This window comes from Berghia stephanieae, chromosome 5, assembly GCF_034508935.2.
Source record: "Berghia stephanieae isolate SIO BIC M18660-M18661 chromosome 5, UCSD_Bste_1.3, whole genome shotgun sequence".
Lineage (NCBI taxonomy): Eukaryota > Metazoa > Mollusca > Gastropoda > Nudibranchia > Aeolidiidae > Berghia > Berghia stephanieae.
The window spans coordinates 36285999-36312932 of NC_088364.1; the positions used below are offsets into that span (position 1 = coordinate 36285999).

The 26934-nt window shown below is 37.4% G+C and overlaps 1 protein-coding gene across 1 annotated transcript in view; it reads left to right on the top strand.

The window, feature by feature from the left end:
* Positions 1 to 26769, top strand: part of LOC144972842 (vacuolar fusion protein CCZ1 homolog) — a 30508-nt gene extending 3739 nt beyond the window's left edge. Inside the window, exons 2-12 of the mRNA XM_078914548.1 lie at positions 3653 to 3750; positions 4691 to 4781; positions 7695 to 7817; positions 8700 to 8789; positions 9303 to 9478; positions 10110 to 10250; positions 11654 to 11799; positions 13817 to 13934; positions 22352 to 22504; positions 23431 to 23558; positions 25218 to 26769. Of these exons, the coding sequence (XP_078770674.1) occupies positions 3653 to 3750; positions 4691 to 4781; positions 7695 to 7817; positions 8700 to 8789; positions 9303 to 9478; positions 10110 to 10250; positions 11654 to 11799; positions 13817 to 13934; positions 22352 to 22504; positions 23431 to 23558; positions 25218 to 25273 (1320 nt within the window). The 3' untranslated portion in view covers positions 25274 to 26769. The remainder of the gene's footprint in view (positions 1 to 3652; positions 3751 to 4690; positions 4782 to 7694; positions 7818 to 8699; positions 8790 to 9302; positions 9479 to 10109; positions 10251 to 11653; positions 11800 to 13816; positions 13935 to 22351; positions 22505 to 23430; positions 23559 to 25217) is intronic.
* Positions 26770 to 26934: the final 165 nt, after the last annotated feature.

Here is a 26934-nt window from a genome sequence, read left to right on the forward strand (position 1 = left end):
AGAGAAAAAACAAAACAATCATACATGTATCTGCAAACAGCAGAACGTTTTCATTTTACAATGAGATGGGAAGGGGAAGGGATAACACTATGACAAGAGAGAGAGAGAGAGAGAGAGAGAGAGAGAGAGAGAGAGAGAGAGAGAGAGATGGGCGGGGGGATGGGGGGATAGTAAGGGGGAATGGGAAAAGATGAAAGAAACAATGGGTTGCCCGCTGACGTAGATCAAAGGATTGTTACAGCGGTGTTCACGGAGCGTACTTCGTGAAATTTTAACCTTTTACAGTGACACAGATTTTTTTCTCCAGAGAATAAATCGTTTCCACCAAGAGAGCAGTAGTAAGAGTATATTTCGACTCGGGCTTCAATTAAACTATAAATCGCAAAGCTTGTCTTTTAATGATAACATTAAGACTAAGATCTGGAGTTTGGGGAGTGTAAGATGGAATCTCACCATTAATGGTTAAAATTGTTTTGATTTTAAAAAAAATAATACACACACACACCACACACACACACGAGCGCACGCGGTCACGACAGCGAGGACCATTTATTGCTTGTGTTACAACCGTAAACCAGTTTACGTGTACGTAAAAAAAAGAGGGGGGGGGGGGGGGGGGATGGATGGGACATTTATCCCTTGCAACGTTCTGTAAAAAGAAGACGGAATAAAAAAATTTAAAAAGAAGTGGCGAAACCAGGATTCGAACCCACAATGTCAATTCGGGTAAAACTTCCAGGACAGACGACTAAACCATTCGGCCATGACATCCACTGGGAAGTCGACGAATATTGTGTATATGTAGTAACAACTGATTTAATGTTGGTTAATTTTATGTTTTTATAGATATTTTATTAACTTTCCTTATTTCTATGTGCATTCGGAAACATTCCATATTCTGGACTGTGGATAATTGTTTAAAAGAACGGAGTTTCAAATATCTGTCTGGGATAACGAAATTTGGATAACGAATTTTCATTATCCCCAGACAGAGATTGTAAATTTAAAGAAATTTATGGATGAATGAGAACAGACTGAAACTGAATGATGATAAGACGGAGGTGCTGTATGTGGGGAACAGGAAGTGGAAAAGTGAAACAGATTTGAAGTTGGGGGATGCCTCTATTCAAATTGTTGACAAAGTGAAAAACCTTGGCACATTCTTAGACTCTGGACTGTCGATGGAGCATCAGGTTAATAATTTGGTTAGATCTCTCTTTTTCTAACTAAAAAAGATTGCTTCCATTAGACGGTTCATATCTGAGGATGTGACCAAGCACCTGGTTGTGTCCCTCGTACTATCGAAATTGGATTATTGTAATGCTCTGTTGTTTGGCGTTTCGCAATACAATCTGAAACGTCTTCAGATTGTCCAAAACAGTGCTGCCAGACTAGTATTCATGAAGCGTAGGTGCGACTCTGCCGGACCTCTACTTCATGACCTGCATTGGCTGCCTGTTGGGAAAAGAATTAAATTCAAAGCTTGTGTTTTAGTGTATCGTTGTCTTGAAGGTACTGCCCCTTCCTACCTTTCAGAACTAATTGAAAGATATTCAAAACCCCGCCCCTTACGTTCGGCCAGTGATTCCACAAAAACTAGTTGTCCCCCGAATTCGGAAAAATGCTGGAATGAGATCCTTTTCTCATTTCGGACCCTCTATTTGGAACGCCTTACCGCAGAGCATTCGTGAAAAAGAATCTTTGTCTATTTTTAAACGTTCGCTTAAAACATATTTGTTTCGATTTTAGTAGATGGTATGAGAAGCAAGATAGGTTTGGTTTGTGTTGTGTGTTGTGTTGTGTGTGTGTATGTGTGTGTGTGTGTGTGTGCTTGTGTGTGTGAATGAGTATGTTTCAGCCAAAGTAATTTGTAATTTAAGCGCTTAGAGTCTGGTGTCTCGGAGTTATAGCGCTATATAAGTTTTCAGCATTATTATTATTATTATTAAAGAAGCTAAGTATTGGTAACCCCGGCGCAGCTCTCTAGATCTATTTTTGTTTTAGTGATGATGATAATCTTCCACGGTTTTTACAAAGAAAAAAAAAATACTTTCAGGCCTTTTGATCAAAGGTTAATCATAATCTTTTGATGTAGGTCATATAAGTATAAGTTTCCTTTTTTTAAAGTTTAAAGGCAGGTTTTTATTAGGTGTCGCTCTGTTAGAGCGACATCTAGTAGTGTTACCTGCTAGGTAGCGGTGGCGCTAGTTATCGCTCAGAAAATGTTGCTATGATCGCATTGACTGTGTTTATATAATAATGAAAAAACATGGTAGAATGTACTGATGAAAATGATAATATAACTAATTAATGAGTGAGAAGAAGCAAGGAAAGAGATAAAGAAGTAAGAGAAAGGAATTAATATTGAAAAACAAAAGTTGATCAAGAGTCAAACTGCTTAACCATCCAATATGTGGAGATATTGATCATGTCTGTTTAGAAGAAATTTAAAAAAAAATGAATTATGCCACTTCTATTTTGTTATTTTTAAATTTAAATTGCATATTACCAGAAAAATACAAGGTTTAATAAAGATGTTTTCCTTTTTATAATTTTAGTGACTCTATTTTCGCGATTTAAAACTGCTGTGGAGCGATATTTAGTGTTATGTTCGCTGTCGCTCTATCAGTGATATCTATTGTTGCATTAGGTTTCGCTCTATTAGAGTTAGAGCGATAGCTAGTCACTTCATTTTTTATTATTGTTTAAAATAAGGCTAAAATTAACATTAAGGTAAAGTATGAAAATATCTATTCTATTTCTATATTATAAGATATATTCACCCTTCACATGCTCCTTCTATTCACTTTATGCAGGCCGTATAAAACTAAGTTTCATGCTGTCACTGCAAGTAGTCTTATATTTCCTTTTTGTCCTACCTTTATTGCAATGTCTTTCAAGTTTGCCAGGTACTCATTCACACCAGAAGCTAGGGGGATGATATGTGTAAAGTACCTTACCAAAGGACATCACACTGGGCCAGAGTTTTGCGATCAGTTTTACTTACTCATCTTGTCACTGACCTGAACAACATTGCTTGGCTTTGTTAAAAAACAAGGACACCTTACTGCCGAGCTCCCAAGCTGACTCCACAATGCTAGCCACTCAAACTGGAGTTCTTAATTTTTCCTTTTGTCAATTCTGGTGTATTTTCTTATCTCCTTTCCCTTTAATTTTTCTCTCATATGGCACATATACTCGTATTTCAATAAATTCAATAATTTGTTTTGTCCAAACAGAGCACATTGTCTAATCTCATTCTTCTTATGGCTATCATTGTGTCCATCAAGTAGTCCATATTTATCAACAGGCACCATTGCTTTACCCATACTTTTCTACAGTTCTGGAGATGGTTCCACTTCTTTTTGGATACTTTATGTTCTTAATTGTTTTTACCTTTCATGACACAATGTGCCATTGTTAGTCATCTTTCATATCTTGACCTTAGGAGGTCTTTCATTTATTTAAGAATGATTAAAGCTTATCTTGATATAACACAATTAATAATGTTGTCAGTCAGAAACTTAAGACAAAAAAATCTACACTTGTTTTTGGAAAATGTAAGGTGTGGTAATAAACTTGGAAAAGGGGAAAATGACAGTGCATAAGAGGTAGTATTTGTAACCTCAATTTCTTCCTTTCTTTTTTTCAGGAGGACAAAAAAGTATTGTTCTACTACCCTCAAGATGTTGACATTGATACAAAAATCAAGAAAGTTGGTCTTAGTGAAGCCATCATCAAATTTGCTGAGTATGTGATTTCTGATTTTGAACATGAAGTTAAGATCAGAAAAGTATATAATCTGGAATAGATACAAAATAAAGTGATGCTTTTTAAAAGAATGTTTGCCTGTGAGAGTACCCCAATCCTTTGTATATTGATTGAATCAATCGTAGATATAGAATTCAGAGTAAAAATAAAAATAATTGGAATTAATTGATGTGCATTTTAGAGAGCTTTTTCATCTCAATACTTTATGTTAAATTTGCAGTGAATGGGGATCTTTTCGACCTAATACCTGATTGCAGTATTAGGTCACAAATTCTTTTATACCCTGGTTGTATTCCTGTTGAGTGATAAAGCTCGGAGATGCAAGCTCTGTAATGTTCTTTGGGCCATATTTTATTTAGTCATTAACACCTTTGGGTGGTAAGCATTATGAATGATTTTCAGACATGTTACATGGTTAAGTCAGATTCTCTTGCCGTTTGATCCAGTCTTCATTCAAATGAGGTATTGTGCTCAAATAAGTGGTAGTAAAATTAGAGTAATCTTTGAGATCCATAAGATCCAAAGAAACTGGATTTTATTCCTTTTTCTGTAGCATTAAACATGTATGATTATTTGCTACCTTTTGGATAATGTAAGGCTGTTTAGTACTTTTTGCCAAATCTAATAGGCCTAGCCACCCAATTAGCACCAAATGAAGAAAAATGATTTGTTCTGTTCTGAATTATGCTCCATTTGTTTGTGAGTTAAGTGCTCTACCAATAATTTAGCTATTGAAATTTCTTCAATAACAAGTTTTAAGACCAGCATAAAATATTGTGACTATTTCCTGAAATCTCGGACACGAGGAATCACGGACTAGAGATGCTGACCTCACTTTGCCAAAGAGCAAAATGATTGTTCACTAATTATAAAGCATTATACTGATTATAAGCATATTTTCTTCTTTTTTTTTTTTCAGAACATTCTCTGAAATACCGTGTCAAAGCCTTCACACACAAAAAACTCGACAAGTTTTCTTTGAGCCTGAGACATGTTTTTGGATGGCTATGGTAAGAACAAAGACAGGAATAGGAATATAAAATTTGTCTATATATAATATAAAAAAAGTATATCTTCAGGGCCCATGGAGCCAGAGTTTATCCCGGTTTCTATAGTGTGATACAGACGATAGTAATTGCTTGCTACCCTTTGCTGGCCTATTGCAAAGTACTTTCTGCCAGATCTAACGGACCCAGATACCCAATCACTGCTGGGTGAACAAGGGGGTCAGAAAAAATCATGACTGCACCCAGGATTGATCTCTGTCCCTTTGCATGTGAAGTGAGTGCTCTACCAACTGAGCTATCAGGATCTCTATCAATGGATAATTTGAACTAAAGAAAAGTGTTGTAAGAAGTTTGCTCAATATTTATTTAAGTTAAATAGACCTGTAAATTCTCAGTCAATTCGTCAAATTCAAATATTTTAAAAAAGGAAAGAAAGAAAGAATTCATGAATCGTAGTCGAATGACCGTAAATAAGGAATGTTCCACAGCTCTACGCATAGCTCATTGGCCGTTTATATTAACGATAGATATAATATTGCCAAGGCTAAGCAACCCTTTTTAGAATTGCCATGTCTGAACACCTCCCAGTGTACTTTCACACAGACTTCGTGAAATTATTTTTTCACTTTCCAAACCTTTTGTGATCTAAATGGTAGCCAATTTTAACTGAGCCGCTGAGCGACAAATTTCACTGTTTTGTCTAAGCCAAAATTGACCACATTTACCTGGAGGGAAGTAAAAGTATGAAAAAAGAAAAATGCGAAAGCCGGAAGTGCGTTATCTAGACACCTTCAAATCAAAAGTTAGTGATTGCTACTGTATATCTTGATTGCCTCACATTGTAAACAAACTGGTTGAACGTTTCTAGTTTCTTAATTGATTGGGTACCTAATTATAAGGAACAATGGTAAGTAGCCTAATTAATTCCCGCACAAATTAGTTTTCTGCCATTGTTTTGCTCAAGCGAGCTTGCTGTTTACTTTTCATTTCGATTCTTTGGATTTTTCCCACTACGACGAATTATGAAGAGTTTCAGTCAATTTTTATAGAGCTCATTTACAGGTCTGAGTACAGTGCAACCTCTCTATACCGACATCATCAGGACCAGGAAAAAAAAAGAGTATCTATAGACAGTTGTCGTTATAGTGGGGCAACCAAAAATAAGTGAGAGGGGGGTAAAGTACTAGAATATGGCTTTCTTTTCCCAACCATCAACAATGATCGTTTCAGCAGAAATAGGCCACCTTGATGAAAATGGTGCCATGTCGCTCACGCATCAAAGGAATTATAGTCAGCGCCCAGCGCTTTTCTCTTCAACATTGTAGAAGTAGTATTGTATTTGTGCATATGATCAGCGATCACAGATACTGATAACAGGTCAATAGCGCAGTATCTTATATTGAGGCGTGTTTCGTTTGTGTAGAGCGTTTACTAGCTGGACAACCACTGAGATGTTTGCTTGCACCAAAGCTGTCAATCATCAAGTGTTCTCTTGTGCAATGCAACGTGCCAGGTAAGCTAGGATATAGCCTCGCTTTACCTCACCTATGTGAAACACTCTCATCAACTGGCCCTGAGTGGACTGGAAATTTTTCCTTTAATGTTAACTTGAAGATGGCAATTACTGCCATAATGTTGTTGCTGTACAGGATTTTTACTAAAATGTATGTCATTATGTTGAGTTTTATCTATTTCTGACAGCCTAAAACACGTATGTGGATTGTTTGATTTTAAAGTTTTAAACATTGGCTGGATATTTATCCTTTTGACTCTTTTGTCAGACTGATGGCTTAATTGATAGTTAAAGTTGTTTATCTATTCTTTAAAATAAAAATAGAGTTTGGGGTCACAGTGCTTCCAACCTTGCATAGATTATGTGTATTCTTACGCATTTTCGTTTATTTACGCTTTTTGCTGAGGATCTTACACATTGCTCAATGTCTACAATTTTTTAAGGTCATTCTCTCTTTTAGTGTATTTAAACACTTTGATTTGTTATATGACCTGGACGTTCATGTTGTGATTTTAATAAGATATTATCTGGCTGGGTCGGATGTGATTTATATGTTGATTTTGGAAGCCAATACTATTATATTGTCTATGAAGAATAAGTCTATTCATTATTTAAATATCGGTTATAATATTGCTGATATGGTCTTGTTGCCCATCATCAGAATCACAGCTTGTTATGGTTTTCAGGTTTGTTCTCATTTTTTTCAAAATCTCTCTCATTTTGACTCTCCATTGTAAACATTTACTTGAGTAAGGGTTGGCAGTACTGTTTGACCCAAACTGTTCCGTTCAGACAATGTTATATTTTTGCCATCGGACACAGAATTATTGGTAAATCTAAAAATTATACAACTATTTTGTACAGATTGAAATACAAGTAATTTGCAAACCTTTTATAAATTAAAGTAATTTTATCACCCATTGACTCAAGTGACAAAAATCTGCTAGGTCATAATGAACGGTCATTTGATATTGTGAGTCACCATCTGGCTGCCCTGTTGCCAGATTTATTTGTGCACACCTGCAGACCTTATTACTGGACCGATTTTGATCACTGATGGCTCAAAATATTTGTATCGATCTATGTCAATGCAGTAACATGATAATTCAAATAGATGAGTGCCTGTATGTAATAATTTTTATTTCCCCAAAAATATTGCAGGTTATCCACTAGTTTATCTAAAGTTAATGTTATAATTCTTCATCATGCAATGGTGTTGTGAATATATGATTAATTTACATTTGATGTATCAGGACCCTTTTTAAAAAACAATAAAGCTTCACTGCTGATGGAATTACTTATCTGTGTTTGTTTTTAGAATATTATTTTAAAAATTAAGAATCGTCTTTTTATTACATAATTACTATCTAATTGATGTATTTTCCACTTTTTTTTTTTTCAAGACGGTGTCAGTGCCTTATAAAGAGAGAACAAAGGATGGACAGACGGTTACAGAATATCAACAGGACAATGTACAAGACTCTGTGTATGAATCAATATTAAAACAAGCATATAAAATGTTTAAGGTGGGAATAATTCTACTATACCATAGATCTCAATGATATTCCTTTAGTAAATATGCAGGTTCTTATGTAATTTGAAATGACTCTTCTTCTACTCCTCCTAATCCTCATTCTTGTGTACTCACCACTACCACAACATCATCTTCACTGCCAATACCACCACAACCACCACCATCATTATCATCTATACCACTACTACATTAAGCACCACATCATCATCGTCATCATTACTACTATTACCACAACAACTAATTCAACCATCTCTATATCTTATCATCATCATCACTAGCCCGAACACCACTTTTCCTAGTATTATGACTTTTTTAGGGGATTGAATGATTAGGTTTCTTTCAAACCTGAAAATACCAGTTTCGCTTTGAAATTCCTCGAGTGGTGTCATAAATTCATGCAAGACAAATTTAAGTCAGTATCTCTGCAGAACCACTGAAAGTGCTGTTTTTGTGGTGAAGAGTTGATGCAGGAATTGGAGATGGTGGCTGACAACACGTTATATTGATTTGTGCAATAATCCTTCCCTCCCCCTGCTCATTCACATTTTATTACAAAGTAACAGAGCAATATGAAGTAGGCTGCATTATTATAATATAAACACCCTTTTTATTCCAACCACCTATACGGTTTGATGGTTGATAGCAACAGTGTGTGCTCGTTTGGTTGAAAGATAAGTGCATGACATCATGTGCTTGATAAAGATAATGAGGTATGTTATTTTGACTGTTACATATTTGTTTTACAAATGTAATAGAGAAATAAAAAAATCAAATCATAAATTTATAACTGCAGCAATTGTGAGTCTTCTTGTGTTTTCTTTTAAAATTTCCTCATTTTTCAAGTGTTTTTTTTTTTCATTCCTTTTACTCACAGCTTTTTAATGGAACTTTCATGACGATTTTGATGCGTGCAAATGGTGAAGTTGAATCCCTCAAACAAAGATTGGATCATTTTTACAGCAAGGTACTTGGGGAAACTCTGAAACTTTTATATTGTGTTCTAAATTATAAAGCATTGAAGCATTTTAAAATAAAAATCCACTGACAGCTTTAAGATGAATTGAATTTTAATAATCATATTATGTAACATTAAGAAAACGAAAACAGGCTAATGATATGGAACTATGAATCTTTTATGTAGTGAAAACAAGTTTTGATATATATTAGATTTTTTTCTTTTCACACGTAATGCACTCTAGATATTTGATAAAGTATGAATCCATTTTGATTATAGTTCAAAAATTGTTTGAGTTTATGATTGATCACCCTTAACTGGTTTGATAGTAACTTTTTAAAGTCTAAAGCTAAGCTTTTCTCTTATGAGGTAAGATTCCTCACACCCCTTTTAAAAGAGAAACGAACTATGCCAGCTTTGAACAATTGTTGTAATCATCTTTAATTTTTATATGCTTATTGTGTTCAGAATCTTCCTTTAATTTAGTTTTAATTTCCCTTTTTTTTCCAATCTATATTGCAGTTCCTATTGACTTTGAAATTGCCTCAGGGAGACATCCTCGATGTATTCAATGGCATTCATTTCCTTCCCCTTGACAAAAACACATACTTACGAATCCAATGTTTTATCAATCGTCTCGAGGCCAGCTTCCCCATCATCAAATACACAGCATTCCTTTATAATGAAAAACTAGTGTGGTGAGTAGAACATGTATCCAGGTCTACTTATACTGGAAAAAAAATAGAAACAAATAATATTGTGAAAATTAAGATTTTGGGTTTCAATATTTTCATAAAAAGATATGACTAATCATTTCAAAATGTTGACTTGATTAAAAAGAGGAAATTACTATTTTTCATAGTTATATCAGCTTTGTGCCATTAAAAACGAAATGGAATTTGATACTGTAGTGGAACTCCCAAACATCATTTTTAAAAAATGTGTTTTATCTTTCTTAAGTTTTTAAGATTTATATATTCTATGCTTTAATTTTGTTATGGATTTATTGCTTCTTGCAAAATTTTTGCGTCTTTTTAATCTTTTCTTATATCATATATAGTCACATGCATATTAGTGTTTGTATTCTTGGAAGGTCTATGAAATTGGCAGTGATAATAAAACTTCAAAACTTTCTTTAATATGAAAAAAAAAAATATAATTAAGGTCCGTGGTCCAGAAAGATGTCACGTCTTTTAGTTTTAGATTTTCAGTTATGGTTTGGAAAGAGAAATTGGAACAATTGAGAGTTCTGGGCTTAATATTTTGTCATCTTACACATATTTACTTTATTGACAAGTAATTCATTACTTTACGTTTTTATATTTCAAGGAGTGGCCTAGAACAAGAAGACATGCGTATTATGTACAAGTATTTGACATCCAGTCTGTTTCCTTCTTTCATGGAACAAGAAATTCATGGAGGACAGGGAAGGCCTAATCCTCCTTCGTCTGGTTTTGGACACTATGGAAAGTAAGCAGAACAATAAATTTATAAATTTTCCTTCATAGTCTTATAGAGCTGGAGTTTCTGCAGTGTTAAAATGACAGTAATAATTTCTTATTGCCCTCAGGAATGCCCTTTTGCATGTGTCCTCTGCTTAACCAGCAGTGAGTAGGTCGCTGTGTCTGTCTAATCCAATGGAGAGAACCAGCATCCTATTGAAAGGGTCCATTTAACTGTACAGAAACTGGGATAAATTCTGGCTCCATTTGCTAATTGGCTCTAAAGGACTACTTTTACTCAAGTTAGGACATTAGTCTTATCGCAAAATACTTTCTGCCAGATATTATAGACCCAAATACCCAATCAATGTTAAGTAAACAGAGAGGCAGAAACAAAACTCGACTGTACCCATGTATTAACCTGGTCTCTTTGATTTGAGAAGAATTCTTTACCAACTGAGCTATCAAGAAAGCCTTTCTGGACTTGAGCTACATGCATATGTTCCGATTGTTTTGGGAATCACAGGAACATTTTTTTTCTTGATACAGTAAGATTTAATTTTGTACAATTGTTTGCTTGTTGCTCGCTTTGAAATGGATTGCATAGATTAGTGATCATAAAAACTACCCCAAACGGGTTTAGTTATGGGAAGTAGGTCTTACTTGCAAATCGAAACAATTAAGTTGATGACAGATCCACAACTGCTTTGGCTAATAACCTGTACATCTCAATTGGAAGTAAATTAAAGATCTTATTAAGTTAGCAGCAATGCCAAAGATTTCAGAAATATTGATGAATGTACTTATATTATGCATGTACACAATCATGGCTACCCTCATTTCTGAGTGATCAAAAGAAGACATTCTTACAAGTATACAATGCTTAAGGAAAATTCCATCTTTAATTTGTTCATTTATAGAGACGTTTTAGACATGCAGCAGATAACTGCTGGCCTCCATCGCGATTAAATGTATTTAATAAACAAAATGTGCCTTTCACATTTTCAAGAAAGTGTTAGACTTGTCAAGTCTGGTTCAGAAGAACAGACAACTTGAAGTTCATGAAATTTCCATAAGATTAGAAATTTCCAAATCGTTTATTGATAAAATCATCAACCAGTTAAAGCAGAAAAAAGTTCAATGCAGATAATAAATTAATGTTGGAGGTTGAAAAATGACTAAAGAAGTCTTGACATTGATTTATTTAAGCAGGTATAGTCCTTCTCATCCTATTACGGTGGGGAAATGGAGAAATAGTTAAAATATATGAAAATCATGTAAGTTTTATTAAATTGTGTACTAGGGTTTAGAACAAAAATATTTGTGTAGGTTTTTAAAATTTATTAATTAATTTTTATATTATTTTTTCTGCGTTTCCACATTGATTTTGCTGGTTTATAAGTAAAACTTTTTACTCTCCCATCTGCTCAGATTCATGACTGGCCCACCAGATCTCAACAATGATAAAAACATGGGAAAGTTACCCAGAGTTTTTGTCAACACAGAGGAGGTGGATGAGGAATGTTATCTACTTGTTTACACAGCTTTGAATGCCACAATTTGCCTTCTTGTCAATGGTACTGTCATCATCCTCACTGTGTTACATTATTTGATCGTCTTATAACTCGGGAAGAGAAAAGTGACACAAAATTTATATTGAAATACAGTTGAAGCTGCGGGATTAGCACCATTTTGCATAAATTGTTCCAATTAAGAAGTGTTCCAATTAATTGATTTTTGTGGATATCCTTCATAATTGAAACAATCCACTAAGCATGGAGTAAACTTTAGTTACATTTTGAGTATTGTAGTGGTTGTAGTAAGTGATACAGACCTTGTCTAAAAATTTGACTTTCATTTTTCACAATATTCAACATTATATACATGTCGTCCTAAAGACAGATGTAAAGGGAATGTAACCATCTAATAAGCATATATTGATATGAAACTGTGATTACACTCATAATCCTTAAACATCCAATATAAATCAAAGGCACATGAAACTTCTTCCACCATCGTTTACACACATTGCACACTTTAATTCCTTGGGACTTGCTCGTCAAAAACAAACATTTGCACCATGGCCTTTTCCCAAAACAATTTCTGAATTCTAGTAAATATGATACAAGAGAATTGATTCTAAGCAACTCGATGTCATTGTTGGTTCATTCTAACTCACTCATTCATTCCCATGACCAGATGGTCGGGGGGGGGGGGGGGGGGGTGGACATGAGGGATGCAGACTTCACAACCTCACACCATTCATCACAGTCTCTGGTCTTTTCTCGAAGGCAATTAAGATCCAGGCCTGTCCACTCTTTGATGTTGTCTTGCCATAGTTTTTTTTCTGTCTTCCTCTTCTTTTCTGTCCTTCCATAGTGCCCTACATGACAGTCTTGCACATTTTATCATGGTGGACAGTGTGTTCCAACCATGTTAGTTTCCTTTTTTTCACTATTGAAAGCAGTGGTTCCTGTCCTCCTGCTCAATCCTCTACTTCTTATAATATATCTTTATTAGTCCTGTGCTCCAAATGTGAAACTCATGTTTTTACTTTAGCTCTTATTTTGAAAAGGACATATTCGTTTTTCTAGATCTGCAGTGGGACTCCATGTTTCATAGCCATAGAGCAAGGTGGATAGAACCAGCGATCTGTAAAATCAATTTTGCTATTCCATATGGTGTTAAGTCTAGTCATGGCTGCTGATTACTATGAACAGACAAAAACACTATTATTACTGCTCTCAAAAGAGATATTTATGTTAAAGTTAAAGGTTAATTGAAAAGAAAAAAAAAAAAGGGGGGGGGGGGGGGGCAATAAGAAACGATTGATAAAGCTCTGAAATAACTTTGATTAACCGGCCGGTTGGAATTATTTAGAAAAAAAATTCTGTCAAGGACAGATCATCCCAAATAAGTGGCTATTCCGATTAAGTGTCATTCAATTACAAGCTTTGACTTTAGTTTATGCAATTGTGACAAAATTTTGTGGGTAATCTGATTATGATGTTTACATTACAATACTATGCTTAGTACTTTTTAAAAGGTAGAGAGTAAAACATTTTTTACTTGTACCCTGTAATTTAAAGTGGTTTTGAAAATTTACTACCATTTTAAAAGTTGAATCTGTAATTTCTATGATTTGATCAGCACTACCTTTAACTGCATTTGGTCCACTGCTATCTTGAAATTGCTCTTGGTATTGCTGTTGTGCAAGACATTCGTTTATAAATACTCAATGAAGGAGATAAGAAATGAAAACAGGCTGGTTTGCCAGTGTTTACTGCCTCAACATTTCTAAACATTTATGTCTTTTTATCTCAGAAATCTTTGGTTGTTAACGATGAGTGTTTTGTCTGAGTCGGTTTGAAATACATTTAATCACATTTAAGATAATATTAGTGAACTTGTTTTTTTTTTTTTTTAATTCCCCCAAATAATCAATAAATCTTTTAAATAGATGTCTTTCCCTAAATCACTATTTTATTTCATTTCTTATTGTTACTATTTCGGATTATCAAAGCAGATGCTATTATTATTGATCTGAAAAGTCCCAATGATCCTAAACTAGACTTCATATCCATTCCATTTCAGTAAGCAGCCCCTTAAATGTTCCCACGTGTCGAAGTTTGGACAGTCTTTTGGGTCTTGAAATGACAAAGCTGGCTTCAGATATTGGAGAGCAATACAGCAAGAGAGTCTCTGCTCTCAAGTAAGAATATATTCATTAAAAAAAAAATTCCTATATTTCTTTTCTTGGAATGGTGTGGTCCAATGAATAGAGATCCTAATCAAACATATTTGTTTAGAAAGATATTGATAAAAACTTTGACCAAGTATCAATATCTTCAGTTAAAAGTGTATGGAGTCATTGGATTATCATATCATCTATTGTAAGGAACAAATATAGAAAAATCAAAGCAGTCTCTAGTTCATCTTTAAAGGTATTTGAGACACATGAATTACAAAAGACTGGATTCTAGTTTCTCTTGTGTGCAACAGAAACCAAGACCCTAGTCAAGTGAATTACTTTCTATTATATCTAGTATTATTAGCTTCTCCAATTTATTGCTTTTCTTTAAACTTGGAACTAGAGAATTAAAAACTGCTTGATAGTACACCACTACTAAATCTTTTTCACTCAACTTTGCGTTTTGGCAATCAGGCTATGAATAAAAAATGCTCATCTTTATATGTTTGCTGTCGTGAATTACTTGGAGATTGGCAACAGGATTGGCAAATTGTGAAATTTTATTGATGTTGATGTTATTTTAGTAACTACCGTGATTGCCAGAACTCTGTATTCTGGCTGTAGGACTCCATGGCTAGGATGGGTCCAGATGGCCGGTGAATCACGGAATTACTGAGTTAAAACTAGATATTAAATAGATAATGTTAAAGTATAAAAATATAGCTTACCCTGAATCTAGCTAGTCGTAATGGTAGATAGGTATGGTCGCAACAGATATGGTATGGTAGATAGTTTAGTGTAGAGCTTTAAGTGTGCAGTAGGTAGTCTGTAGGTAAGTGTGTAGGTAAGTCTGTAGGTAAGTGTGTCGGTAAGTGTGTCTAAATCGAGGTCCACTTGGCTTTATATGAGCCGGGTCAGCTCGGGACGAGGCAGAGCGGAAGTAGGAATGACCATTGCCAAGGTCACTAGCCGTACGATTGTTTACGGCTAGAGATCCCTACACTGCTCCCCCCTCAAAAAGGGCAGGGTGGCTGGATGTGGGGTACTCACCTGCACCTTTCTGGAGCTCTCGGTATTACAGTGAACTAAAGGAGAGGAGCCCTTATCTAGGGCGTAGCAACAAAAAAGGGGGGTAAAATAAAAATGAAGGCCCTTTCCTAGGGCCGAACAAAACATAAAGAAGGCCCTTACTTAGGGCTGAAATAAAAGGAAAGCCCTTTCCTGGGGCAGGGGCAAAAATAACTCTATTTGCACGGTTGCTCGCCCTAGCATCTAGCTGTCTAAGACAGAGCTGTGGAGGGACAGCTCCATCGAGGGCTTTCTCTCCTTCATTCTTTTATTCTCCTCCCGGAGACGGGTGACCTCAGCCGCCTCGGTCCGGAGGGAGGCCAGCTCCTGCCTGGCCCTCTTAAGCTGATTCCGCAGGCTGCGGAAGTCCCCCCGGCGGCGGCGAGATCTGTCTCGGCGGTCGGCTTGCTCTTGGTCCTCCCTCCTATGCCTGCTGGGAGGCCGATCGCGGCTCTGTCAGGCCGGGGTACTAGTTCTGTGGGCCCGACGGGGCGAGCGGGACCGTCTCCTACGGTCACGGGGCCTCCGTTCCTGGTTAGAGTTAGAGGCGACGGCGGAGGTCCGGGATCTATTCCCAAGTCTCGAGGTGATTGGAGGAGTCCTCGAGCGTCTAGTGGAATTTCTCCAGGGCTGCCTGCGATTCCGAATCGCGTGCTCCGGGTTACGCCCCGGAGGAGAGCGCCTGCCGGCCGCTCTCGGCATCTCTTCTCGGAACCGCAGGAAATCCGGAAGAGGGTCACATCCCGTGAGAAAGAGGTCATCTGCGGAGATTAAAGAAAAAGATCAGTGAGAACAGGATGGGCAAATGAAAGTGTTCAGTTGCCTCGCTTGGTTCCTCGTCAGGTTGACACACCTGCCGTGGAACCAGTCGAAACACCTGTCACACGCAACCATGAGGTCTCCATCGTCCGGCTTTCCACAAGTACAGTACGTAATTTCCTGGCCAGACTCGATGGCCTCCCTTTCCTTTCGGATCCAGGCTGGGATAGTCCGGTCCCAACATGGCTTAAGGTGGTCATGGTTGACTGTCTTAATCTCCGAGTTCCTGAATTTGACAATGTATGTGGTGGGGGTCAGGACCGTGGAGATGATGGCTGGTCCAGTCCATACAGGTTTCAGCTTGCTGGACTTTCCTTTCACATTCGATTTAACCAGGTAATAAACCGCCTGTCCCCTCTTGAAGGAATGGACGTGGGCTTTGATGTCGTAGTCCCTCTTTGTCCTCTTGAGCTCAGTTCGGAGGGTGGTTCTCGCAGTCTCGTGGGCTATCTCTAACCCCTGCTGTAGAGAGTTGACATAATCTTCAGGAGACTGTGGGTTTGTACGTTTCCCTGGTATAACCAATTCCACCGGTGTGCTCAATTCCTTCCTAACATCAATTTGTTAAAGGCGTAGGTATGACAAAGAGGTTTCGTGGGCCTTCGTCTCTTCTGTATAAGGCTCCATCGATCAGGAAGAACAGGTTGCGGTGCACCCAGTAGAACTTTTCTTCCTGGCCGGGCAACATCAAGTCCGACATTTCTGGGTCTGCTCCTAATTTCAACCATAATAGCAGGTGGGTCATGTGATGATCATCCGACTGCAGCTTCCTGACATCCTCCATGTCAATGTCGTCAAGGCCAACTTGTGTCGAATCGTCTTGTCTTACGACTTGTATTTTGTGTCCACCCTCATTGTAATATTCAACCCATTGACAATTGTGTCAGGGGACCTGAGGGGGACAGCACAGCTCACTCCTGACGTCATCCGGGTAGAGTAGTTCGATCCTCTGATCTGTCGCACTTTGCGTCCACCCTCGTTTATGATATTCGACCCAGTGACAATTGTGTCAGGGGACCCGAGGGGGATAGTGCAGTTCCTTCCTGACGTCATTCGGGCAGTGTCGTCCAATCTTCTGAGCTGTGTCCTACATTCGCCCTCGTTTATAATATCCAACCCAGTGACAATTGTGTCAGGGGACCCGAGGGGGACGACGTTGTCTACTTCTGATTCAAAGGTTCCCCATCTCTCCTGTGTTCGGGTGCAATATGCGCATCCGCCACAAGGCAATTCTGATAACGCCTTGTGAGGACGGTAGTGTTGGCAAGTGTCCGTCGTGGGAGGTCGAGATAAGGCATCAGCATTCATGTGCAGTGAACCAGAGCGGTGAACTATCCTCATGTTGTATTGACTGAGTTCTTCGATCCATCGGGCCAGTTGGCCCTCAATCCTCTTGAAGTTCATGAGCCAAGTAAGGCAGCGATGATCCGTTCATACAGTGAATTCGCTGCCTAAGAGGTAGTGACGGAAGTGATTGGTAAAGCGCACAATTGCAAGTAGCTCCTTCCTGGTAGTGCAATCGCGCCGCTGAAGGGGTGTCAGGGTGAAGCTCCCATATGCAATCACCTTCTCTTCCTCTTCTTGGATCTGAATCAACTCGGCTCCGATGGCGCAATCTGAAGCATCAGTATCGAGGATGAAGTGGCCTGTCGTAGTGGGAATGGCCAAGACCGTGGGGAAGTAAGGCGTAGCTTGATCTCCTCAAAGGCTGCCTGCTGCTCATCACCCCAGATGAAAATTTTCTTTCTCAGAAGTCGAGCGAGGGGTTCTGATATTCCGGCAAAATCCTTTACGAAGAAGCGGTGGTAATTAGCTAAGCCCAAAAACTTCTCCATTCCCTTAATGACGTAGGTGCTGGCCGATTCCGTACAGTGGCAATTGATTCCTCTGTCATAGACAACTGGTTTCTTCCTACCTTCTACCAAGAAGTTTAGTTTCTTTCCTGAAGAGCTCACATTTCCTGGGTTTGAGCTTCAGCCGGAAGGCACGAAGTCTGGTGAACACTTCCCTCAAGTTGTTGAAGTGGTCCTGGAAGGACTTCCCCAGTACACAGATGTCGTCCAAGTAGGCCAAGACAGAGTTCCAGTGTAAGTCCTTCAAGACGAGGTCCATTACTTGCTGTAGGTGCTATAGAATTGCAGAGTCCAAATGGCAGCTTGTTGAATTCAAATAGGCCCCTCCTCGTCCTGAATGCAGTCTAGATGGTGGGGCTTCTTTACATTTCTGCACTCTGGTGGTGGGTTCGAATCCCCACTGTCTCCTAGTGCCAAGGCTTCCTTATTTCTTATATCAGCAGTGGTCGTCGGTATCGAAAGGGTCCTTGGGTTCTGGAGCATCAGTGAAGGTATCTTCCATTTTGGGCACCATGAGTGTAAATTAATAATTATTGGCTTCCTGAGGCTGCATAAACTTAATGATGTTCTTGGAACTACAGAAGTCTTTCTTGGTCATCTATACTCTCCTGATAGGGCAGGACGAACTGTCTGGCAGTCTGCCCAGAGACAATAATCCATGGGCTGCTCAAAAGAGCAGTAGTCCATTAGAATTTATTCACCATGATGATATTCACTGGCACGATTATCCTAATCTTCTGAGAATAGACTATGGGAAACAGTGTCAGTAACAAAGAAGCAAATTATAGTGTAACCTCAAGGAACTATTACGCCATGCAAGCAATCAATGCAAGCTAAAAGCACAAAACAAAATCGAGCGGGCTTAAAGCCAAGTAATAAAACTAGCACAAGCATGAAGCCAAAACAATATAATTAGGCCAAGCTCATGCCAAAGCAAGCAAATGTAAAAATATAATATATGAAGCATTTGTATATAATAGAGTAAAGATCACAGAGTAATCTAATGATAACAACAATCTACACATCTTCACAACAAAGCAATTGCTCCAGGTCGCAGTCATGGCCATGTCGTGCACCAACACTTCACTGACCCATGGTGCGCGACCTGAGCATGAACATCACAATATGTATCATGTGATTCACTGAGAATTAGGTCCTCCAACTCGAACCTTGGTCGCAACAGATAATGCACCAACATCTCTCTGCGCTGGCCACCAAGCTCAGTGACCATCAAACTCAGTGAATCCAAACTATCATCAGATGGTTGCTTCCAGTGGTCATCTCCACAGCTGCAGCCATGGTCAGGACATGCTCCGACATGTCACTGCACCATGCTGCCCAATCACAGTGGCCACTCGAAAGCAAACCTAGGGAACTAACACTATCTATTGGCTGGTCTGTCACTCGAGGCCACAGCATGGTCAGGTCATGCTACAACATCTCGCTGCACCATGCTCTCTGACCTGAGTGACCTCCAACCAATAAAACCACAAGCAATGATCAATAATATCATGGGGTTGTTTATTGTAGGATAGTCGCTCCCTAGGCCGCAGCCATGGTCGGATCATGCTCCGACATCTCACCGCACCATGCTGCCGGCCCGAACGACCATCAAACAACAAATCAAAATGAAGAAAATTAATGCACAAGTAATTATGTATGGTCTATTGAAAGATCGGCCACTCCTCAAGGCCGCAGCCATGGTCGGATCATGCTCCAACATCTCACCGCACCATGCTGCCTGCCCGAGTGACCATCAAACAATAAATCAAAATTTAAATGCTCAAAGAACTATTAAATCAAAATCATGACAAGCAACATACAAATAATCATGTGTAGTCTATTGAAAGATAGGCCACTCCTCAAGGCCGCAGCCATGGTCGGATCATGCTCCAACATCTCACCGCACCATGCTGCCTGGCCCGAGTGACCATCAAACAATAAATCAAAATTATACAAATACTAAATAAAAAATAAGGTATGGTCTATTGAAAGATAGGCCACTCCTCAAGGCCGCAGCCATGGTCGGATCATGCTCCAACATCTCACCGCACCATGCTGCCTGGCCCGAGTGACCATCAAACAATAAATCAAAATTGTACAAAACTAAATAAAAAAATAGGTATGTCTATTGAAAGATAGGCCACTCCTCAAGGCCACAGCCATGGTCGGATCATGCTCCAACATCTCACCGCACCATGCTGCCTGGCCCGAGTGAGCCATCAAACAATAAATCAAAATTTACAAATATAAATAAAAAATTAGGTATGGTCTATTGAAAGATAGGCCACTCCTCAAGGCCGCAGCCATGGTAGGATCATGCTCCAACATCTCACCGCACCATGCTGCCTGGCCCGAGTGACCATCAAACAATAAATCAAGAATTATACAAATACTAAATAAAAAAATTAGGTATGGTCTATTGAAAGATAAGCCACTCCTCAAGGCCGCAGCCATGGTCGGATCATGCTCCAACATCTCACCGCACCATGCTGCTGGCCCGAGTGACACATTTTCAATACAATAAATCAAAATTATACAAATACTAAATAAAAAATAAGGTATGGTCTATTGAAAGATAGGCCACTCCCCAAGGCCGCAGCCATGGTCGGATCATGCTCCAACATCTCACCGCACCATGCTGCCTGGCCCGAGTACACATCAAAAAAACAACTTAAAAATATAATACTAAATATTTAAAAATGGTACGGATACTGAGATATAAAGAAAAGACCAATCCCAAGTAGCCGCGCCATCAGGACAGATCAGATCCAACATTCACCACAGTCATGCTGCCGGGCCCGAGTGATCATCAAACAACAAATCAAGAAAAAAAAACAGACTTTAAAAAATATAAAAATGAACTTCACAAATCACCAAGGTTTCCTCTCAGAAGAGGAAGGTGTGTGAAAGAAAAAGAATAACTGAAGATATATAATAAAATCAATAGAAAGAGTAACCACAATCACAATGTAGCACTGGACAAGCAAAATCAATTCAAGGACAGATCAGATCACAAGAATTCAACTAATCACAGTCATAAGCAGTAAACAAAGTCAAGTCAAGGACAAAGCAAATCACAAGAATTCACAATAAATTACCAAAGATATAAACTTATCACTAATCACAGTTATAGGCAATAACAAAACAAAAAAAGTAAAAAGAATAAAAAAGAAATCAAATGTAAAAAATTAAAAAAAAAAAAAATCATGAAACATGACACCGTCTACAAGGTCACCAGACAGGTGTGACCTTGGAGTCAAGGACAAGGACGACCTTGACACGATCAAACAAAATTCACGAACTGAAATTACCTACAACTGAAAGAAAAGGGAAGGGGGCGTGGTCATACATATCACCAATATCACAGCACAGAATTCATTCAAGATCGAATATAAGAATTATAGTGTAGAAAATACATGATGAAAAATAACGAAGTATTCACACGGTAAAAATCAACGAAATTCGAAATCCCATTCAACGAAATACGACGGTAGGAAGTAATAAAATGGATAATGTAAAAAGTAGAAAAAAGTTTTCGCTCGTGACGCCATTGTAGTAACTACCGTGATTGCCAGAACTCGGTATTCTGGCTGTAGGACTCCATGGCTAGGATGGGTCCAGATGGCCGGTGAATCACGGAATTACTGAGTTAAAACTAGATATTAAATAGATAATGTTAAAGTATAAAAATATAGCTTACCCTGAATCTAGCTAGTCGTAATGGTAGATAGGTATGGTCGCAACAGATATGGTATGGTAGATAGTTTAGTGTAGAGCTTGAAGTGTGCAGTAGGTAGTCTGTAGGTAAGTGTGTAGGTAAGTCTGTAGGTAAGTGTGTCGGTAAGTGTGTCTAAATCGAGGTCCACTTGGCTTTATATGAGCCGGGTCAGCTCGGGACGAGGCAGAGCGGAAGTAGGAATGACCATTGCCAAGGTCACTAGCCGTACGATTGTTTACGGCTAGAGATCCCTACATTATTTTGAAGACTTCCCGAGATGCACCAATGCTAGGTATTATGTAAAACTCAGATCAGAATTATGAGACAATCTAATGTTTCGTTAAAATGAATTTACAGATGATCTTTAAAGAAATGAACCATGAATATGTCTTTATTGTGATACATGATTTGTAGATTGAATAGTAATTGTAAACTGCCTTTTAATACAATTTTTCCCCTTTACCTATGGTTTAAGAACATTTTATAGATTTTGCTATTTATTCATTCAGTTTTATACAGCTGTGGACAATCTGTGGAAATTCACTCACCTTTGGATCAAAAGGTTGTGGATTTGAATCCTGGCGCAGGCTCTTAGATTTGTTTTGTTGTGATTGTGTATTTTTAAAGTCCATCCCTTATAGACATGTTAGGATGTTTGAGGCTCAGTCGGTAGGGTAATTGTCTCACAAAACAGTTTTGATTCTTTGTGTAGTCATGTTTTTTAAAATCCCTCTGTGCATCCAAAAGTAAGCGGATAGCTAAGTGTGTTAGATATGGCAGAGAGTACCTTGAGACAAGTCTAGTTTGCTACCCAAAGGCCAGCAGAAAATAATCACTATTTGTTTAACGTTGCAGAAAGTCAGATAAACTCCAGCTCTACAGGCCTTATACTGAAGGCTCTGAACAACCACTTCCAAATAGTCATGTTGTACTTTAAGGATGTTTTACAATATATTTAAACCCTGTTTTTCTCCCAGCCCTTCAGATCCAGTGTTCAAGTATGTTTACTTCAATCATATGAATCTGGCCCAGCAAACCACAGTCCATATAGATCTCCAAAAGAAGGCTGGTGTTAACATTCCCCCAGAAATTCTCCGGTTGTTAGGCGACATCAATGCTGACTTGACCAAGTTTGTACCTTTCTGCTTATAAATAAAAATATACACATTTGTGATCCACCAGCTCAATCACCATCATCATCATTATCATTATCACAATAATCATCAACAACAACAAGGTTATCATCATCACAATTGTAGCATCTTTCTTTGATAATGCTGCAGTACAAATTTGATTTTTAAAAATAATAAATTAATTGCCGAATTAAACAAACCTTACATGTTTATGCATTGCCTTTATTCACAATCTCGTTGCAGATCTTTAAATCCTCTGATTATGATTGGAACTCTGACTCACCAGTTTTGGTCGACAATTAATCCATCAAACTTTTCTGTCTTGTAAAAAGTAAACCAAAAAAAAAAAAATATTTGCCAAATGACTGCAAAGCATCATTGGTGCAAACTTCACAATTGTTATTTTCCCCACATGATTAAAGCCACCTATTTGGAGAATGTCTGTGCTACTTTTTGGCTTCTACAAAAGTTCGACATGTCACTTTCTCGTTCATGACATGGTCAATATATTTATATTTCAATGAATAAAACTGCAGTTTTATGAAGTCAAGGTTACTGGAAATTGGCTTTTGTTTACATTTTTTACATTGACCTTTTACACTCAACTTTAGATTTCGGATTCCTCACTGAGGTCTCCTTTGCCTTTGAAATCTTATATTTTTTCATTTATTTTCAATCCCAGAAGATTTTGTCAGTCGTTGTGCTGACCTAAAGGCTATTGAATTGAGGGTGGTGTAAAATGAAAATTTGAGGTTGCAAAAAGTTCTGGCTATTCTGTATTCCAGCATTAACAGGTCTATCACCAATGCTTACTCAAATGCTTCATTTCTGGATGCCTGTATTACTTACTTTCTTACAATTTACAGGGACATCTATGAGCAGGACAATACAAACTGTCTCTTTATTTTTTAAATTTCTTTCAGATTTGATGAAGATGGGGAAACTATAGTGAAGACAACATCTGATTATTGGGTTGTGGGAAAGAAATCAGATCAGAGGGAGTTTTACGTTGTCATCAATATGAGAAGTGCAAGCCTTATTGAAATCAACGGTAAGCATTGGCCCAAAAATAAAAATGAATAAATGGAAAAGAAAATAGGGGTTGAGAAAGGATGAAAACTCTTCATTCCTTTCTTGGTTTATCCTGCATGCTCAGTCTCCACACCCTGACAATCGCTTTACAAGGGGTCCCAAGCCAACAGCAACTCTTTACATGTAAGACAAGTTGTAATGTGAGGCATTACTATGATTTTTTATTTTTTTTGACAGTCAACACTTACCATCCAGGTACTTATTTTACTCCTGAGTGGGATGAGAGAATATGGGTAAAAAGCCTATTCCAAGGGCTCAACTTTTAGACTGCCCAGATCGGAACTTGAACCAGGAACCTACTGGTCTAAAGGAAAGTGACATACGACCAAACCATAAAGCCTCACAAAAAAAAAAAAAGAATATATAAGTTTGTAAACACTGATGGAGTATAGAGTTTATATTTCTTACATTTTTGTTTAATGTTGTATTCTTTCTCATTGTTTTTGTACTCAATGAGCGCTATGTTAAGGTTTCAATTGTATTCTATGAATAAGGGTCCTTATGGCTTGACAGAACACTCTCCTCACAAGCAAAGGGACTGGTTTTGAGCCTGCATGCTGTAAAGATATTTTATGACTCGCAGTTCATTCAGCAATGATTTGGGTAGCAGGGTCTGTTGGATCCAGTGTAGAGTACTTTATAATAGACCACCATTACCATTCAATTAAAAGATAGCAAACAATTACTATTCGGGTGGTTGGATGGGAGCATCACCCTTGAATCATATACCTATGATGTTCTCATGGGTGTACGATCCGATAGTGATGTCGTTTCTTCTTCTCTTTACTAGCCTATCCTGCTTCTTTGGTTTGTGATTGTATTTTTGACAAGGGATATTTTTTTTTTTTCTATAAATCTTCTGTCTGTTTGTTCTTGGTTATTTATAATTTAGCTTATGATATCTTTAGGTTATGATTTTGATTTACATTTGTACTATTTTTGTTAGTGTTAGATTGCTTGTTTTTTTTGTTTCAGCGGTCTCTCATATAACCTCAATTGTGTTGGAAGAGACCTAAAGCAACAAACAAACAAACAAAAAAAACAATTACTATTGTCTGTAGAAAATGGGATTAACTCAGGCTTCATGGGCTTTATGAACTACTTTAATATGAATATAAACCTTTGTACTGGCATAGGATGAAGATTCATTGATGCTCATAGCTTGGATATCCAACTTGCTATAAAGCATGGAAAACAATCGCCTTTTGATAAAGCATTTTTTAAAAAATTGTGTGACAAAATAATATTTCCTGTATGGTTAGGAAAGTTGAGTTCAATTGTTTTTCATTTTTCAAGTCCTCTGACGTCATCTTAATCATTGTTAAAATCTATTGCCTCAAGTGATTTGGAGCATTTTGGGTATACTGAGGCTTGCTGCAGTTATTTCCTTTATTAGAGGATTTGATAATTTTTCATCCAAGGAAATAATTGTCACCAAACTAAATTTAATCTAATTTGTCCAAATCTATAGAGGCAAAGTCACCCCAGTTGACTGTATCTATTTCGTACTCTATCACTCTCTCATTGGAAATGATTTTGTCCAACTTTAATATCATAGATATTTATATTCATCTTTCTCACATATGTCTATGTTGCTCTTTCTCTTTATGCATTACAGATGAAGTAAAAAGACTGTGCAGCACCTACCTCAACAATATCTTCTTCTTGGAATGAAGGAACAATGTCAGTCTTTAAAATCTAAACACTGAAAGTGAAAGGGAAACATCAAGTAAAACGAGCAGAGAAAAGGAAATGGCATTCACAGACACTGTGTTCATATGGAAATAAATTAATTGGAAAAAGGCCCTTGGGAACAAGATATAAATCTGAAAAATGGCGTATGACTGACTTTCAGGTAGAGCTTAGAAATCAGTTCCTTAGCAGAGGGTCAAAGTTTAAACCTTTTGATTTCCTGACAGTCGTGCTGTAATTAAGGTGACTCTTTTATATAATCTTGACGGGAATGTTTTTGATGTATTTGTATAAAATTTGCACAGTGATTTAAATTTCTGAGTTCCGATTCCTAATGGAGTAAAGTTTAATTTTTCATGTATTTTTCTCTGCTTTAACTAGCACTGTATCATTCAGTGTTTATAAGACATTGTGATTCTGGCTTTGGAATTGAAAACTACTGTGCTTCTTCTAACTACGAGGCTGGTCTCATTTCAGATAAACGAACAAACAGAATATCTCACTAATCATAATTTGCCCGGTTATTTATTTGGTTACGATAATATGCAAACATAATCATTTGGGATGTTGTACAAGATTTCGTTAAAACTTGAGTTACATCGTAGTTTTAACTCCTCTGAAAAGCAATAAGATATAATGTCAGGTTAAAACAAACTAGAATCCCTCCTTAAAAGGATCAATTTGGCTATATCCTATGGTGGATCTTTTGATTCACCCAGTGTTTTTTTTTTTTTTTTTTAATATATTTAATGTTTTATTGAAAAAATTAATCAACTGAAAAATTTGAGTCAGTTTGTGTTAATGCATTTGCATCTCGACAGATGCTAAAGCAAACAAGAAATCATTGGGTGGGAGGGAATTATCACAGTGAAGAGAAGATGTTAGAGGCTTCCTTGTTTTGTGTTTTTTATTCTCTCTCTCTCTCTCTTTCTCTCTCTCTCTCTGTCTCTTTCTCTCTCTCCTCTGTCTCTCTCTCTCTCTCCTCTCTCACTCTCTCTCTTTCTTTCTTTCTCATCACTCTTTCTCTTCATCCATCCAGCTATCCATCTATCTATCAATCCATGAGTGTGTGTGTGAGTGTGCGCGCATGTGCATGTGAATAAGATATTTTTGTTTTAAGGAAAGGAGCAGAAAAGTATCCTATTTAATTTAAGGGTTATTTACCAAGGTTTTGTTCTGTTATTTGAAAGAAGAACTAGAAAACACTCATCCTTTGTCACTGTGATATTTCGACATTACAATGTGTATATATATATTTAAATATATTATGTTTGTTTCATATTATATAATTGCTCTCTGATAATATGCATTGATGTAAAGAGCATTGTTTTTTCACAATGTATGAAAGCCTTTGCAATCTTCATGGAATTAATACTTCATGCTGTCAATATTTGACTGTGTAAATTGTGCTCTCATATCATGGTTCATAAATTTGTTTATGTTGCATTTGAAATTTAAATAAATGCCTTTAAATTTAATTGTTTGTAAGTTCCTTTTCATTTTAAATTTGTGAACATGTAAGATATTGGCCTAGAATGATTTCAATGTTTGTTTTCAAGCACAACCAATGTGGGATAGATGGTGATCCCATGAAGGATTTGGGAGGGCTGTGGAATCTGCATTATATCCATATCCGTTCTTAT